The 17,504-nt window shown below is 38.5% G+C and overlaps 1 protein-coding gene across 1 annotated transcript in view; it reads left to right on the top strand.

Annotated features, from left to right (window-relative positions):
* Positions 1-17,504, top strand: part of SDCCAG8 (SHH signaling and ciliogenesis regulator SDCCAG8) — a 214,971-nt gene that overhangs the window by 90,436 nt on the left and 107,031 nt on the right. Inside the window, exon 13 of the mRNA XM_040967990.1 lies at positions 10,321-10,463. Coding sequence (XP_040823924.1) covers positions 10,321-10,463 — 143 coding nt within the window. The remainder of the gene's footprint in view (positions 1-10,320; positions 10,464-17,504) is intronic.

The following is a 17,504-nucleotide window of genomic DNA, read 5'->3' as shown; positions in this document are numbered from 1 at the left end:
CACATAAATAATATTTTAATTAAAAGAAATTGCATGAAGTCATGAATAAACACAGTCAGAGACTCCTCTACATTGGTGTCTGTCACCTCAGAAGCAGCAGGGTTATCTTCCTGAGCTGCCTTCTCCTTCCTCTCTGCAAAGGTTTATAGCTTCATTCTCAGAGAAAAACAGCAGTTCCTGTTTCTTCTTGGCTTTTTAGAATTGGTATCTCAAGGGCTATTTCATTAAGCAGCGTCAACGTTAGAAGTTGATTTGAATATATTGCTTATAGTTGATATATGCTTTCATATATATTATAGTACATATATTTATATATTTAGATATTATACGTAAAGTTAACTTTACATTTTTAAGTGTCCTTACTTACTTTAAGAGAGAGAAATAGAGACAAACTGAGATCTTTTACCTGCTGGTTTACTCCTCAAAAGGTCACAGCAGTTGGGGCTGATCTGGACTAAAGCCAGAAGCCAAGAATTTAATCCAGGTAACCCACGTGGGTGACAGGGACCCATTTTCTTGATCCTCCATTTGTTTCTCAGGATGCGCATTGCAGGTGGCTGGAATTGAGGCTATAGCAGAGACTCAAACTCAGACAGATTGACATGAGATCAGATGCCCCTAAACAGCCACTTAACCATTTTGGCAGATTCCTGTCATGTAAGATGTTAACTGGAAATTGGTTTCTCTTTTTATTAAATTGTCATACTAAGTATATGATTCATATAAATTTCCTTCTTGAAATTAAGAAGTTGGGATAGGTATTGGGCCTAGTAGTTAAGACTCCCATGTCGTACCTTGAAATGCCTGGGTTCAATTTCTGGCCCTGGTTCTTCACTCTGCCTTCAAACTAATGTAAACCTAGAGAAGCAACAGGGATGGCCCAAGCAGGTCAGGTTCTACCACCCCTGTGAGAGAGCCAGATTGAGTTCCTGGATTCAAACCCAGCTTCTTCCCCAAACCTCTCCTAAATGTCCCCAGAGCAAATATTTGCAAATATTTGGGGAGTGAACCAACAAATAAAAACACACTTGTTCAGTCTGCCTGCCTGTCTCTGTAACGAAAGTGAGAAATCAGACTGTTAGCTTTTTGAGCCTTTCTTTGTGTTAAAAGCTATAACCATGGTTAATTATTAAAAGATTTTCTAGGTACTCTAGACAAAGGAATATAGATCTTTTCCAGTTATATTCTCACCTCAGACAACATTATATGACTATTAATTAAGTGTCCCAATGTAGCTTTTTACATTGCATGTAGTAGAATAAATGCCACTAGATTGCCAGCTTTGCATAACAAGAAACCATCAAAGATTCAAAGTGCTTTGAATTTATTAACTCCATTAGCATAACTCTTGTGATATAGCTATGAATGAAGCATAGAAATATTCAATGGGATGAGGGTTCAATTGGATGGATTTGTGAGCCACTGAGTACCATTCCTGGGAAATGTTTACTTGTTGAAACATTAAATTCATTAGTTTTCATGCTATCAGGTATTATTATTATGCAAGTCAACTTTCATCTGGGGAGAAGGGGTGGCAGTATTAGAGTGTGATTTTCAAATCTGCAGTTGTAATATGCAGTTGACATTTATGGCTACAGATCCCCAAGATCTTCCAAGGATAACATTCAATTTCTAGAATGTTAATAAGCATAGAACAAAAAGATCATCTGTGAAGGTATTGTGGGACCTCCAAAAAAGTTCAATATATAAATGGAATCAAAACGTAAATTTATTTTGATGCAAATTTTTTAAACTGTGCAGTTCTTTATAGTATACGTTTTCCATGAACTTTTTTGAAGAGCCCCCTCACAAATTCTAGAACAAAATAAGCTCAGTATATTTCATTATAACAGAGTGCCCTTCAGAAGAATGTTTAAATTAAGCCTCACTGGTAAATATTTCGAGTGAGTAAAATTACTCCTAAAAATGCTCATCCATTTCTCATAGCTTTTATGTATTTTTAGAGGTATATATATCCCTCCCCGTTGGAGACACTGCATACCCTTTCTCAAAAATGTTAGCATGTCAATTTACTTGTACTATTGGGACACATTGATATTGATTCAGTCAGGATCGGGTAAACAAGGTGGCTTATGTTGGTGGTGATTTTGTGTGAAAAATATCCTTGTTTACTAGATGAGATTATACTGTGGGTGATGAGATGCTTGTACTCGTACCAAGAGAGAAATACATACTTCTCAGTGATCAAGGCTCGGTAGATCTATGTCTCACTCAAAAGCTGAGGAAAGTGACAAGTCACCCTATATTCTTTCCTTCTGTCATCCTGTTAAACAGTGCAACTGCACTATATATTCCTATCACATTAACATGAACTGTGAGTTGACTAATTCTCTGATCATAATGAAGACAAGGATGATATGTGCCAGTAGCAGAGCGTTGTGAGACTGTGTCCTTTGAGAGTCACCGGCATCATCCTGTGGCAATGAAATAAGGACATTCAACGTGGAAAGCCAAGGATGCCACCTGGGAGGCAAGCCTTATTTTGAAGCCCCGATTCTTTCTTACACTGTAATTGATTGCCATCTTGTTGTAGTTAAGATCTTATTATTGAACCAACACAAACTTTATTCTCAGTTTTAAAACTTTACAATTGAGTGATCATCGATGCACTCAAGTTAGTCAATTTAGATATTTGGCTCCTTCATCATTTTAAGATTTTTCATTTGTTTGACCACAGTTGTCTTTAACTTCACCTCTTTTTACCAATACTTTTTGGTTGTTCTTATTCATTTCTATCTACAATTAAAACTGTCTGTCCCAATCATTCTTAGCCATCTATACCTTAACTGTTTACCAAAGCATCACTTAAAACTTTATCACCTCTTTTAATCGGCTTTTCAACAATCACATCTTATTACAAAGTTTAGCTCATTCAGAGTTAATATTCTCATACCATACGTTGCCAACAATACTGTACTCATAACATGACCTGAGCAGACATGAAGTATCAAGATTTCTCTGTGGCTTAAAATGTGAGTGTGTAAGTATATAATGCCTAGAACTTTGCTAATATTTTACACCTTTAAAATATTGAAAGAATAGAATAGAACTAGAGAAGAAAAAGTACCTTGATTTTCTTGTTTTAAATTTGCAATTCAGGGGAAGACAGCTCCTATCCACTGCTTCATTCCCTTAGTGCATAAGATGATGAGGCAGGGCCAAAACTAGGTCACAAACTCGATCAAGATCTCCCACTTGGGCGGTGGGAGCTCGGTTACCGAAGCCATCACTGCTGTTTCTCAAGGTCTGCATTAGCAGGTAGCTTGAATCAGAAGTAGATAAGAGACAACAATGTCTTTTTTAAAGAACAATATTTGTTCTATTTATTTGAAAGAAAAAGATTGAAGGAGTGAAAGATATATTCTGTCTATTTATTCACTCCTCAGTTGGCCATTAACTGCTAGGCCTAGGGTAGACAGAAGATAGGAGCTCCTGTGTGGGTGTCAGTGGGCCAAGCAAGTGGCCGTCTTGTTGCTGTTTTCCCAAGCACAATGACAGAAATCTGAAGCAGAGCACCGCAGGACTGAAACCAATGCTCCTGTTTGGAATGTTGGCACCACAGCCTGCAACTTAACCTACTGCCCAAAGTGCCAGCCCAACAAGGATGTCTTAGCCAATGCCCACACTAACATTTCAGAATTTTAAAGAAAAAAATTTGAACTTTATGAATAATCTGATACTTGCGTCAATGAAACACAAAAATGTATTTTCATGCAAGTGCTAAGCAAGCCTTCTCCCCACTTTAAACCAGTTTTTTTTTTTTAAAGTGTAGCTGGCATACAGACTATTGTTTTGTAAACTAATCAGAGATGCAATGATCCTTGTTTTTGCCACTGAATTTCCTGACATGGCAGAAGAACTGTGTAACCTTGGTTTAACCAAAACTGCTATGTTGTCAAAATATAATAGAATCAGCTTTATCTTTCAAGTCTTACATTCATTTCCTCTTTAATGCATGTTTTTAGGAAAGGCACTTCTTTTTATTTATCCGTTTATTTTTGTTTGAAAGTCAGATTTTACAGAGAGAAGGAGAGCTAGAAAAGGTCTTCCATCTGTTGTTTCACTCCCCAAATGGTCACAATGACCAAAGCTAAGCTCCAGGAGCTTCTTCAGTGTCCTGCACATGGGTGTAATGTCCCAAGGAATTGGGCCACCCTGCACTGCCCTCCCAGGCCATAAGCAGGGAGTTAGATTGGAAGAGCATCCAGGACACAAACTGGTACCCATATGGGATCCTGGTGCCACAGGGTGGAGGGCTGGTGAGATGCACCTCTGTGTCGGCCTCTGGCACTTCTTTTCTACCATAGGCACATCTCGTCTCTGCAAAACTTGTTTTGGCTGAGACTTGCTTTAGCTCTGTGGAACTGCTTCTGTATATAAGTGGTCAGTTGATGCTGCTTATCTTAACATTAAATGAGAGAAAACATTCTTAAGAGTTTTTAAAGAATTTGTGCTTAAACAAAGAATTTGCTCAGTAGCAACTAGAAAACTGAAAAAGGGTCCAGCGTGGTAGCCTGATGGCTAAAGTCCTCACATTGAACATGCCAGGATCCCATATGGGTGCTGGTTTGTGTCCTGGCTGCTCCACTTCCTATCCAGCTCCTGCTTGTGGCCTGGGAAAGCAGAAGAGGATGGCCCAGAGCCTTGGGACCCTGCATCTGCGTGGGAGACCCAGAAAAAGCTCCTGGCTTGGTATCAGCTCAGCTCTGGACCTTGCGACCACTTAGAAAGTGAACCAGTGGATGGAAGATCTTTCTCTCTCTTTCTCCTTCTCTGTAAATCTTCAATAAAAATGAATAAACCTTTAAGAAAAAAATTGAAAAATTTTTTTGCAAAATGTACCACACCAGGATGTTTCACCCAAGCTGTCGGAGTTGTATCTTCTGGTATCTCTGCTGTGTCTTCTACTTCTGCGACATTGTGAGCCAAGGGATTTAAAAAGCAGATTATGTCATTCCCTCTTTACTTTCTGATTAGGGTGACAGCATGATATTGTGGAAAGATGATGGGGCCTGACATCGCCCTAACCCAATTTGAATCCCAGCACTTGTGCTGTATAGAAATATTTTTAAAAGTTCATAGAAAATATAATTGAAAGTTATATTTTGGTATGAAGAGACTTTTAAATCCATGAATTGACCTTGAAATAATTCCTTGTCCTTGAAAATATTGTCCTTGAAATAATTCAAGGACAGTGTGTAATATGAAAAAAGCCATGCATGGAATTAAATTTATTTTTTGCTTCAAAATAAACTTACTTTTTAAGAAGATTATTATTATTATTGGAAAGGAAGGTTTACAGAGAGGAGAGATAGGAGGATCATCCATCTGCTGGTCAATCCTCAAATGGCCACAATGACCAGAGCTGAACTGATCCAAAGCCAGGAGCTTCTTCTGAGTCTCCCATGTGGGCACAGCATCCCAGGGACCTCAACGATCCTCCACTGATTTCCCAGTCCACAAATCAGAGAGCTGGATGAGAGGTGGAGCAGCCAGGACACAAACCAATGCTCTTGTGAAATATCAGAGGATTAGTCAATTAAGCCATCATGCTGGCTCCCAAATAAACTTATTTTTGAATTACACTTTTGTTTTAAAATATATTTGAGCAGCAGAAAGATAGAAACAAATGGACAGAGCTCCCATCCACTGACTCCTTCCTCAAATGCCCACAGTGGTTAAGTAGGAAGCTGAGGGCAAAGCCAGAAACCAAAACACCATTCATGTCTTCTCTCTATGGGTGGTGAGAAACGAATCACTTCAGGTACCACAGGGTCTGCACTCAGAGGAAGTTAGAGTCAGAAGCTTTGGTCAGAAATCAAACTCAGGTGTTCCAGTATGGGATGCAGAATAACAGAACTGTGGTCCAACTTAAGGGAATGTCCATTTTATTCTCAGATTTGAAAGAAGGGGGGTCATTTACTAAGAACCAACTCTCCTCCCCCAGAAACATGGACGGGGATATGGGCAGAAACAGGAGTCGGGCCTGTCTCCTCAACTTCACCAGATGTGGCTTCAGCGATACCCCCTGTCCAGGTGGCCTTAAGCCCTTGGCTTAGGACTGGCAGCTTTGGAAGGCCAGGGTGCTACCAGGTTCCCTGTGCACCTGAACACTTTGCAGTCAGTTCCCCAGGATCCGGCCCACCTTGGTCCTCTGCTGGACTAAGACTTCAGATTGGATGCACTAGGCACACCGCAGCATGGACTTGCTGCCTGGCTCCTCTGGGCAGCTATCTGAGTCCACACCCGGTGGATCCTGTATGCCATGACATTCAGGTCCATGACCCTTAGGGTTTTCTTGGTCTTTACTGACAGTGCAGAGGCGCATATGCATATGGACCCTCTCAGCTCTGCTGCTACACACATCCCTGTGGACTGGCATCTTCCTGCTGTGCGGGGATCTCAGAAGCTCTGTCCCTGCTGTACTGTGGAACTGCACCTTTTCAGCCTTTCCCTTCCTCCGCCTCAGCCTCTGGGTACCATCACTCTGTTCTCTACTTCTTTGAAGCCAACACCTCTGGAAACCCCGCAGCTGTGAGATGGTCAAGTGTCTGTCTTTCTGGGGTGATCCACATGGCATTCAGCTCCAGCAGAGCTTCCATCAAGATCAGAGGGAAGGGTTGATGGAAGAGAGATCAGAGCTTAAGTTTAAATTTGGGCTAAATGTAAATCTAAATTTAGGTCAGAGTTAATCTAGATTGCTGTTTGGGAACATTAGGTGGATAGAATAAATGTCCTAAATTGTTACATTTTCTAACAGGAAATTCACAGAAAATTTCTGATTGTGAAAAAATCAAGAAGTAACAATATAAGTGTGTGATTTGAAATGTGAAGATAAAATGCCAGAGTTGGTGGTGTGTGTCCTTAGGGACTAGTTTGCAGATGAGTGAGCATTAGCGCATGGGCACTGTTCTTTGTTGTAAAGTAGTTGAGTACTATTTGACTTTAATTAGGAGCATTACTTTTGTAAGAGTTTAATCGATAATAAAAATAAGATTATCATGTAGATTTGTTTAGGGATTATATGGACAGTAGCAAATCTCCCTTTCATTGTATTATATCCTTTGTACTAGTCTCCCAGCTAATCACTGTTAACAGCTTCTACTGCGAGTGAAATCTTCCACTGTCTGGTTCACTCCCCAGATGGCCACAATGGCCAGGGCTGGCCAAAATCCAGGCACCAAGAAGCTTCATCCAGGGGTCTAGGCACATGGGCCAGCTTTTGCCTGCTTTTGCCAGGCCATTAGTAGGGAGAACGGGTGGAAATGAAGCAGCCAGGACACAAACCAGCAGCCGTATGGGATACAGGCATTGTAGGCAGTGGCTTTACCCACGATATGACAATGCCAGCCCTTACAGTGTCTGCTTTTACTTGTTCTGGTGATTATATTCACAAAGTGAAGTGGGTTTTTTTTTTTGGTTTTTTTTTTTTTTGGTAAGGTATAAAGCTATCTGACCTGCCCCTTCTGAGTTAGCCAAAGTGTCTCCTCATGAAGTTGTACCGCTGGCATGTGGTTAATAGTGTACTTTGAGAGTAATGTACAATTGGCCTGTGCCTGTTGTTGATCTTTTATCCCTGAGCCACTATATCCAGCCAAGGAAGCAGCCCTGACCTAGTTGGGGAAGGCAAAGGGTTATCCTGCCAGTGGGAGCATGGCATTTCTGGCAAGAGATTTCACTTTTAACTGTTGGAGTTGGTGCCACGGCAGATTTTCCTAACTCAGGGAGTAAGTGTTGAGCCCTGGTCCAGCTGGTTAGATTATTTGTTGATTTTGATTATCTGCACCAATAAACTCTATGGCTGGCATGGATAATCAAAAGCAGGCAGTGATTTTCCAGCTTCCTAACAAAAATGTTTTTTGTGTTTTAAAATTGCACCATAAGTGGTTTTGTTCAACTTTCCCCAAATACTGGTTTATAGAGAGAAGGGAGGGGGATTCTTAAATTAAATCAAGAGTTCTCTAGGGATCTCCATCTTCAAGTCACATATCCTTAGGTTATTTTTCTTTTTATCACTTTTCTGTTCTTGATTCATAAATAGGGGAACATTAGTAAAAATGACACTTCCTGTCTTTTATTCAGTTCTTACTGTATGCTGGGTGCTCTGATAAGTACTGAAAATTTCATTTAACTCTCACAGTAATCTTAGGGGCTAGCAGTTGACACCACTCTATTGAGACTCAGGTAGCTGTTTCCACAGAGCTGTACCTGGAACCCTGATTTGTATTGACTTTTGGTCCATGTACTTTGCCTCTGTTTACCTGACTTGCAGTGCAGCCTCCGGCTTCTTACTACGTGAAACTAAGAAGCTGATTTATACTGAAAACCTTTTGCCAATACTAGATATATAGGTTTTTGTTGTCATCACTCACTGGGTGGTTCTTACCATAATTGTGTCTTCTTTTTAAGGAAATTTGCAATTTTACACTTTCTGTTTCTCTCATTCTTTCGTGTTCTCTCCCTTCAGAATTTGGGATGACTGTAAATTACTGCCTTCTCCAGTTTCTTTCCTGCCAACTCAAATTGATGAAATTTTTTAGGCCCACCTTCTTGCATTCTGCATACCTGGTTAAGCCACTACTCCATCACATTATTTATAATAAAAAATATAGCTTTATAAATCTACAAGTCAAAATATTTTACAACGTAATTTATTGTTGTAGATATTCTTGTGCTATTACTTCTTTCTCCCGTTTTTCCCCCATGCTAATACAGCCCTCTTCTGACTAGTGAGGATTGGATTTTCTCAGTAGTTCATCTGGTAGTTTATTATGCTTTACAATGGCGATTTCTGTGTGTTTGTCATCTGTCTTGATAGGAACTCTGAGTCTACCACAGGACTTATTGTTTCTTACATTTAGCACTATATAAAAATTCATCTTTTAAGTTATAATTACCATATAATCCAATTCTGTACTTTTTTGCTATTTTAACACCATAAGTGTCACACAAGTAAAACTTAATTGTCTTTTCCATTATGTTTTTCATCTCTCTAATTATATCTATTATGAGATTAGAAATAGATATTTAATATTTTAAAATATTTTAAAAAGAGAAAATTTAAGTTAGTATTTTAATCTGAGAAATACAGAAAATCTTCCTTGAATGAGTTATTCATTATTCTATAATTTTTAAAAATTAAAATAATATTTGAAAAGCTTTCATCACTTATTTAATTGTTAGCAATGTATAATCTTAATTGGAAAAACTGCAGTATAGTATTAGAAGTGTAGGAAAATGTATGAATTGTTTGGTTTATCTGGCATGGTATATTAAATGTGATTGGAAATTGTTCACATTACCAAATAATGATGTGAGGACATTTAAATATGTACTTAAATACTAAGTTTAAAATAGATATGATTTCATTTCACAAAAAGATGTTGAGTTTTTATGCATCAAAATTGCTTGTTTTTCTGCTGAAATTGAAAATATTTATGGCTTTCTTCTTTTTCTGTTTTTCTTGAACTAATAGTATAAACATGATAGAATAATCATCTCCTTCATTTTCCTTTGCTTAATTTTTTGGATGTTTTATAGAAAATGCTTTTTTTACTTTAACATGTGAATTTAAAGCTGTGGTTTTTGCTTTGAAATTTTAAATTCCCTTAAGATAGAAATAACTTCATACTGAAATCTAACAATAAACTCATAAATTTCATCTATTTTGGATATTCTTGTTTATTAGTCTTAAATGCTTTTATTACTTTTTGAAATACAGGCTTTAATGCTTTTTTTAACTGAAATTTCATACAGAACTTACTCTCATGCTATATTTTTTTCTAAACTGCAGTGAGCATCTTAATGATGCCTTCTTTTATATGTCACTTTTTTTCTGAAAGATGTCTTAAATTATTTTTAACCTTTAATTTGGTTTCCAAAACATCCATATTAAATCATAAGTGTATCTTTCAGAATAAAAAGTTACATATTTGATGTAAATCACTGCCTTTATCTAATCAAATCTCATAAGTAAAAATTCTACGTTTTAAAGATAGTGACATTTTAAATTACTGTTGTTTTTTGAGAGAAAGTGAACCTTAAAATAAAAGTTCAAAATTTTCCATTTTGATGCTTTCATTTACTCATTTCATTTTTAAAATCGTGTACCTTCTTGGAATCCGGCAAAACCTCACTAATGTGTTTCCTTAGATATGTTAATTCCCTTTGTCATAAAATGGAAGCTAGCCTAAATTTTCTAATAATTTTTTATCATGTTAAGATTCGTGGCTGAGTAATTTTGAAAGTGAGTGCATTTATTTTATACGGCTGCTTTTTCCCCCTTCCTGTCTACCTAAGGAAATAGAGAGATTGAGGATAGAACTGAGTGAAAGCAAGCAGCACTTGGAACAGGAGCAGCAGAAGGCGGCCCGGGCCAGAGAGGAGTGCCTGAGACTAACAGGACTGCTAGGCGAATCCGAGCACCAACTGCACCTCACCAGGTACTCCCTAATCCCGTTATGCACCGCAGCATCAATTTCATTCCACTGATTTTTGCCACAGGCTTCCAAACAGTTGTTAGAGTTAGTCATTCAATTCACACACAGCTTTCAGGCAGCCTAAGACAAAGTGGAGTTGTGGCAAGCAAAACACCCAGACATGTGACTGATAAGTGTGTCAGGGAGTTACTGATATATTACAAAACCTTTCATCTGCAATGCTCAAATATTTAGGTGATTCTCTATCAATATAAACAAAATGCTGTTTTTGCTACCACCAGCAACACTTCTGTTAATTTCACATCTGATAAAAAATATTGAACTAAAGGATCAGAGGCTTAGGTTTAGGACAATAGTGTCAATGGTGAAAGCAGCAAAGTTAAAAAAAAATTACAGGATGCAAATTGAAACAGAAATGATACAAAACAAGAAATCTGCATCCTGAGCAATTGTAAAATTTAGAGCTGTAATTGATTGACACTGTTCTTATTCAGGTCATTGTTATAACCATGTTTATATAATGCAGGTTTTGATTACATTGTTCCATCATGAAATAACTATGGCACGATCGTCATTGTCATGAACTTTATTAAACATGCAATTTTTAAGAAATAAAAAATATAAACATATAGCTTAGCCCCAAATTGCAATAAGGTTCTTTAGGTTGCAAGCATTGTGAATTATCTATATTAAAAACACCTACACAAGCACACAAATATACAGAAAAAAAATCCAAATAGAGGTAGTAAATATTACCATGTAAGTATTTCTTTTGATTTTGAGTTTTATTGTGATTTTTCAGCTGTCAGATCAAGCCTTTAGGTTTATTCAGCTCTTAGAGTTTTTCAGATTTTTAAGGAGAGCTTTGTCTCAATACTCAAATAAGTTTATAACAATTGGTTTGGTTTATAAGTCAGAAAAATACTGGTGTTGGAATCGTTGTGATATGTTGAAATTAAACTAAGGAAAGGGACTGATCCCTTTTACATTAAACATGACAATGTAATTCTGAGCACGGTATGATAACAGATGGAGAAAAGCACCACTTGAACAGCCTGCATTTAGAGAAAAAAAAATATTCTGGAGGTTACTGATCCTCCCAAAGTTTTAGGTTGGTGTTAAGATGCCTCTGGTTTTGTTATATTCCAACTTTGTGAAAAACATTTTGTTATGGTAATATTCCAAATGGTTCGACACCTTCGCTTTTAAACAACGAGAGAAAGAGGAAAGAGAAAGAGAAAAAGGAAACAAAATCACTTATAAAATGTGTGTGATTTGGAAGAAATCACAATCAATGGGGAAAAATCCTACTGCAGAATAACTGCCCTTTGAAAGTATTATCATTGTGAAACTGGGAATGCAATGCTAACCCGGCTCCTTGGTTCTTGATTCTTAGAAGTTTCAGAATTTAGCTTTATAATGATAATTTAATATGTTTTTCTTTTTCTGTCAGATTCTATTGAGAGCCAACCATTTGTGTGCTAAGCAGTCCTAAACTATAGAAGTAAAGTCTCAGTGTGGCAGAGCTTTAGTAAATATATATTAGTGGCAGTTTTGCCCGTTTGCCATTCCTGTCTTATTCCGAGTCAATTTCTGAAGTCAAAGTCCATGGAGATTTTTCCCATGCAGTATCAGTTTATACTGTTTAACAAGATTAGTTTCTTGCATGAGCATATTAAGATACAGTAACTTAAAAACAGAGAAGTGGGAACTAACTCCTTTATTCTTTTAAAACATTATATTCCCTGGTACTGTAAAAAAGCCTTTTCTATTTAGCATAATTTACAGCAATTCAATAAGAATTTAAACCTACTTTTACAGAAAACAAAATTTAGTTACCTGTTTCCTAAGTGCAGTATTCTTTTGTAAGCATTCTGTGTTCAATCTGTATTCATGTTCTATAAAATTCACTTTCCTAAACTTAAAGATGACAGCTAAAATGCAAGGAACTGTATCTAACTTCCCTTTTGCTCTGAAATTTCAACTTGATTATTGGACTAAATATTTCTGACATTTTTTGAGAGTTTGTTACCACTTACATTCTCCATTTAATTAGGTATGTAACTATCCTTTTCAATGAAGATCAACCAAATTACAGAATACAGATGTCATCTCATCATTTAGTCTCTAAACATTTTGAATACTTTAAAATATGAAAACCATGTTATAAAATAATGATGAAATAACAGATCTCAATCCTCAGGGGCAAAGAAAATTTAAAAACCGGAGTAGAAATTGGTAGCTTGATCTGGGGGAGGGGGATGTCTACTATTTATTCTTTGTCCTGTTTATTTTAAAAATGGAAAATAGAAACTCAATATTTATTGCAGGATCCAGTGGGTGAGTATAACATTCAGTTGTACAAGAGACATTTAGTTGTACTACTCTGCTTTTAATACTTTCCTGGCCCCTGGCACAAAGAGAACTCAGCTTCTGCCTTTGGTTTGCTCATGTTCCACATTAGGAGTCAGATCCATACAGGCAATCATAACAGAGTGTGACAGTAATGCAGTGATAAAGGTAAAGATGACCACTGGGGTATGTAAGAATTGGGTCTTTCTGTACCGAAGCCAAAGATGATACTTTTGATGAGTAGGAGTCAGCAAAGAGGAGATGATGTTTGGCAGTGATCTTGACTAATAAGTTCATGAGTAGGAGTTCTCAGGGGGAACCCCCAGCAAAGGAAGCAATATAAAAACACCTCAAAACATTCTTGGCAATGGAATTAAAAATGAATACTTTTTAGTGCAAAAAATTGAAAATGCATGGTTTTCTTAATAAAAAAAAAATATATGTAAGTATATATATATTTCCATGAACTTTTTGAAGACTCCTCATAAGTGAAAAGCAACAAAGGTGGGAGACAAGATAAACTAGAAGCTAGGGAAGAAGCAGGGATCTAGTCTGTAGAGACCCTTGGAAGGATCTTCTGTGCATGTCTCTGGGTCTGATATTGCAGTCGATCTGAGAGTAATCTATTGCCCATGGTGCATTTTTTTAAAGATTTATTTTTATTATTTTTTATTGGAAAGGCGGATATACAGAGAGGAGAGACAGAGAGGAAGATCTTCCGTCCAATGATTCACTCCCTAAGTGAGCACAACGGCCGATACTATGCCGGTCTGAAGCCAGGAGCCTCTTCCAGGTCTCCCACGCGGGTGCAGGGTCCCAAAGCCTTGGGCCATCCTCGACTGCTTTCCCGGGCCACAGGCAGGGAGCTGGAAGGGAAGCGGGGCTGCCGGGATTAGAACCAGCGCCCATATGGGATCCTGGGCGTGCAAGGTGAGGACCTTAACCACTTGCGCCACTGCGCCGGGCCCCCATGGTGCATTTTAAGCAAAGCTGTCTACTTGAACAACGTTCTGCACTGAGATCCCAGCTCAGGTGGAAATGCAGCAAGTCAGCTTGGAGAGCTGACGTAGGAGACAAGAGCATCAGTTAGGACAGGTGCAGCAGTTACTGGTTTACCAGTCGATGAAAGAGTCTTTCCTCCTTTCTCAGTTAAAAAGAAAGTTTATTTTGAAATCTGAGTAGGTTTTTTTTTTTAATGTATTTTCCACAAACTTTTTGAAATACCTCTCCCTCTGCCCCCTCCCCCCAAAAAGGGTAAACAGTTAATCCCAAAGGACATTTTGGTGAATAGCCATATGCTATTACTACAACCATGTATTGTTGCTAGAGATGTCACCAGGCGGCCTAGAATTAAGGAACTGAGTTATAGTTCCCTCCCCGGGTATTTACTATCTTTGCAACTTTTGTCAGATGATTAACTCTTTGGATTTACTTTCCTGTAAAATAACCAGCTCTGACGCTCAGTGGTCCTTACAGGTGATTTCAGTCAAGCCATTGGGAGGTGATTACCTGCTTACATGATCTGTTTCTGGAGATCAGTCATGTAAATTGGAACATTCTTTGGTTAAGGTATTTCCGTAGTTGACCTTCTGAGAAGTTTCATGGAAATGGCATGTAACTCAGGCTCTACTGATCTTTCCCAATGATTGTGAAAAGTTTTCCTGACAACCTCCAATCTCCTTGGCTAATCACTGCCCTATGAATCATCATATGTCAGGACCTTGACCCCAATGGTGTATTCTCAAAACCTCCCGTGGTGCTGCACTGGCAGCCTGGCAAGGAAGAGCCTCTCCATCACCCCACACTCCCATCCTTTTCTCAGCCCTGCCCATCCCCTCACGGGCTGATTTCCAGTCAAATGCAAATGCATACAACTCTCTCAAGGTTTTGGACTGTCTGTTCTGAGTCTTCCTGTAGCCCTGTATAATTTAGTCTTTTTTCAAGAGTTCCCTGATATCCTGATTTTCTCTCCCTCTGTAGCCCTCCATGTCAGAAGGAAGCACTTCTCTCTTTAAATTCTTCTTCCCATTTTGAGGGAAGTCTCTGAGCTTAAGAATATATTCATCATAGAATCTGCTCTTTTAAAATCTTTAAGAGTGGCCAACTTTCTGTAAACTGCTTCTATGTTCTGAGAACAGGGCTGAATGCATTTCACTGAATCCTTCCCGTAACTCCATGACGTGTAGGCCCTTATTTTCCCAGGGCTGCAGCGGAGACACTTAAGCACAGAGAAGCAAAATGAGTCTTCTAAGACCACCCAGATGATACATATATGGAAGCAGGTACTGAGCCTCAGTGATTGGCCAGCAAATCTTCTCTCTCATCTATTAGACTGTAATTTTATGTGAATTATTAGAGAGTGAATTAGTATAATTGTTTCCCAGGAGACAACTGAGAAAGTCAGCAACATAACTTTGTAATAGGAATAAGTGTTAACTCTCACTTTCTGCATTGACATCAATAAATACCAGCTTGAGTTTTTCCTGGGAAATGTAATTTCCTTTGGTAGCTTATTTGCCTTTGTCATTTAACATATTATATTACAGTGATTTTTTAGAACAATTAAAATATAAAATCATTCTCCTTTCCTCCTTTTTTTGTTTTTACCAAGAGGAAAGAGAAACTATTATCAACAACAAAAGAATGAAAGTGCCTCTACGTGTTTGTTTTTGATGTAGCCAAACATCTTTGAAGAACTACAGGATTTAAATCCTGATGATTATCATTTGCAGATACATTAATAAGTTATATATTGCTTCCTGAAGCAACCATTTCTGAATGTTTATGTGACTGTTATTAACTACCTACTGTGGGAAATACTTTCCCCATGCCTTTTATACACACGTGAAACACATTTGCTAGAATCCTGCATCTTTTAATTAGGTCTGATCTGGAGAACAACAACTGCAGGCTGTTTTCTTTTGTTTATTTCCCAAAGAATTTAGAACTTGAATTGGCTTGAATATAAACGGGAGCCCAACCTACCAGACCTGCTGGCTTCACTTACATCAGCATGGCTACCTTTAGAATTCCTTGTATCTCCTTGTACACAAATGATATCTTCAACCATATGTACTTCAAGGAATATTTTAGAATAAGGATCTGGGTGAGAATCCATAAAGTGAATATTGTGGTGTGACTCTCCCTTCTGATCCTAATGGGAGGATATGACTTCTGACCTAGAGATTCAGCAACTCACATTATAGATGCTGTACCTTTTTGAAGTCAGACAGGGACAAGAGTCACAAAATTATCCTATTATAAAGGACAGAAAAATTGGGTCGGGGGAGGCTATGATTAAGGCCTCCTGTCCAGCAGCATTCCAGCATATTTAGCTTCCACATAGTAACTATTGTAAATACCTCCTTAAATTTAATTGTTTGATGTCTCAGGCTATCAGTATGAGTCAGGAATTTGGTGGGGGCAACAAAACCCCCAAAGGAAGTATTAACTGGTTTTTATAACCAGATTGTATACAATCCAGGTACCGCTGGCCCTGAGTTTCTTGGGCCCAGGAAAGTACCAGTCTGTCTGTCTATAGAAGGGTCACCTTCTGCATGAGGTTGGCTCTTTTAGATTTTTCCACACTGGCAATCCTCTCCTTCATTCTGAAAATAAAGATAAGGAAGGTGCATTTGTTTTCAAGTTGTAAGAATGTGACTTCCTTGCACCTCCAAACACTTCTACTGTCAAAACATTCATTTTCCAGGATCACCCCCTCACACAAATGGAGTCATCCACAGGTATGCCCTTTGCGTGCTATTCCTAGAAGCTCCATGATGTGTAGGCCCATATTTTCCCAGGGCTGCAGCAGAGACACTTAAGCACAGAGAAGCAAAATGAATTATCCAAGGCCACCCAGCTGAAAACAGGTACTGAGCCTCAGTGTTTGGCCAGCAAATCTTTCCTCACCACAGGAGGTGTCAGAGGGTCCTAGATATATCAAATGATGAAGTTCACTCTTTTGCCCCTATTGTTTATAAAAACATATCCCACCCCTGATTTCCATTGACCTAGAAATAGTTTGAAGTGGAGAAAAAGGAGTGAACCTCTGTCCCTGTTGGTTTGGAGAGGATAGTCTCCGCTGCTGACACCTGAGTCCGAGGAAACATCCTGAGGTCTTTTCGGGATGTCACTGTTGTTTTATGTGCAGTGAGAAGTAAAGGGTGTGGAGATGCCCAGCCAACACATGCCACGCAGTGTGCCTGGTCCCCACGGCAGTGTTGTGGCCCATGGCAGCTGGTTGTCATTAGTCTGCAACAAGATAAGTACAGAAATTAAACACAAGCATTGGGAAACTTGCATCAATTTTAAATTGCCGTAATTTCCAAGAGTCTGATCAGTAAGCTACATTTTTTTTTAGTGTCTTTTACATTTTTCCTAGTTTATAATTCATTTTGTTGCATTTTACAAAATGAGTGTGCTTTGCAAAGGATTAGAAGCTAAAACAAATAACAAACTGGTCTTTTATGGCAAGAAGTTGGATGCAGTCTGCTTCTCAACCCTTGCAGTGAGCTGGAAGAAGAGCAGTGCTTCGCGGAGGAGGAAGTCAAGTTTCAGAAGGCAGTGCTTGCAATCACGCAGCTGGGAGGGGGAGAGCAGGCATTGAACCGACTCCGTCGGTGCCATAGTCACAAACAAGTACAGAAACACATTTCAGAAGGAGATAGAAATATGTTGGAGATTATAATG

The sequence above is a fragment of the Ochotona curzoniae genome, unplaced genomic scaffold (genome assembly GCF_017591425.1).
Source record: "Ochotona curzoniae isolate NIBS_2020 unplaced genomic scaffold, NIBS_Ocur_1.0 scaffold_4683, whole genome shotgun sequence".
Lineage (NCBI taxonomy): Eukaryota > Metazoa > Chordata > Mammalia > Lagomorpha > Ochotonidae > Ochotona > Ochotona curzoniae.
The sequence above is the reverse complement of the archived record's forward strand: the minus strand, read 5'-3'. Positions and strand labels throughout refer to the sequence as shown.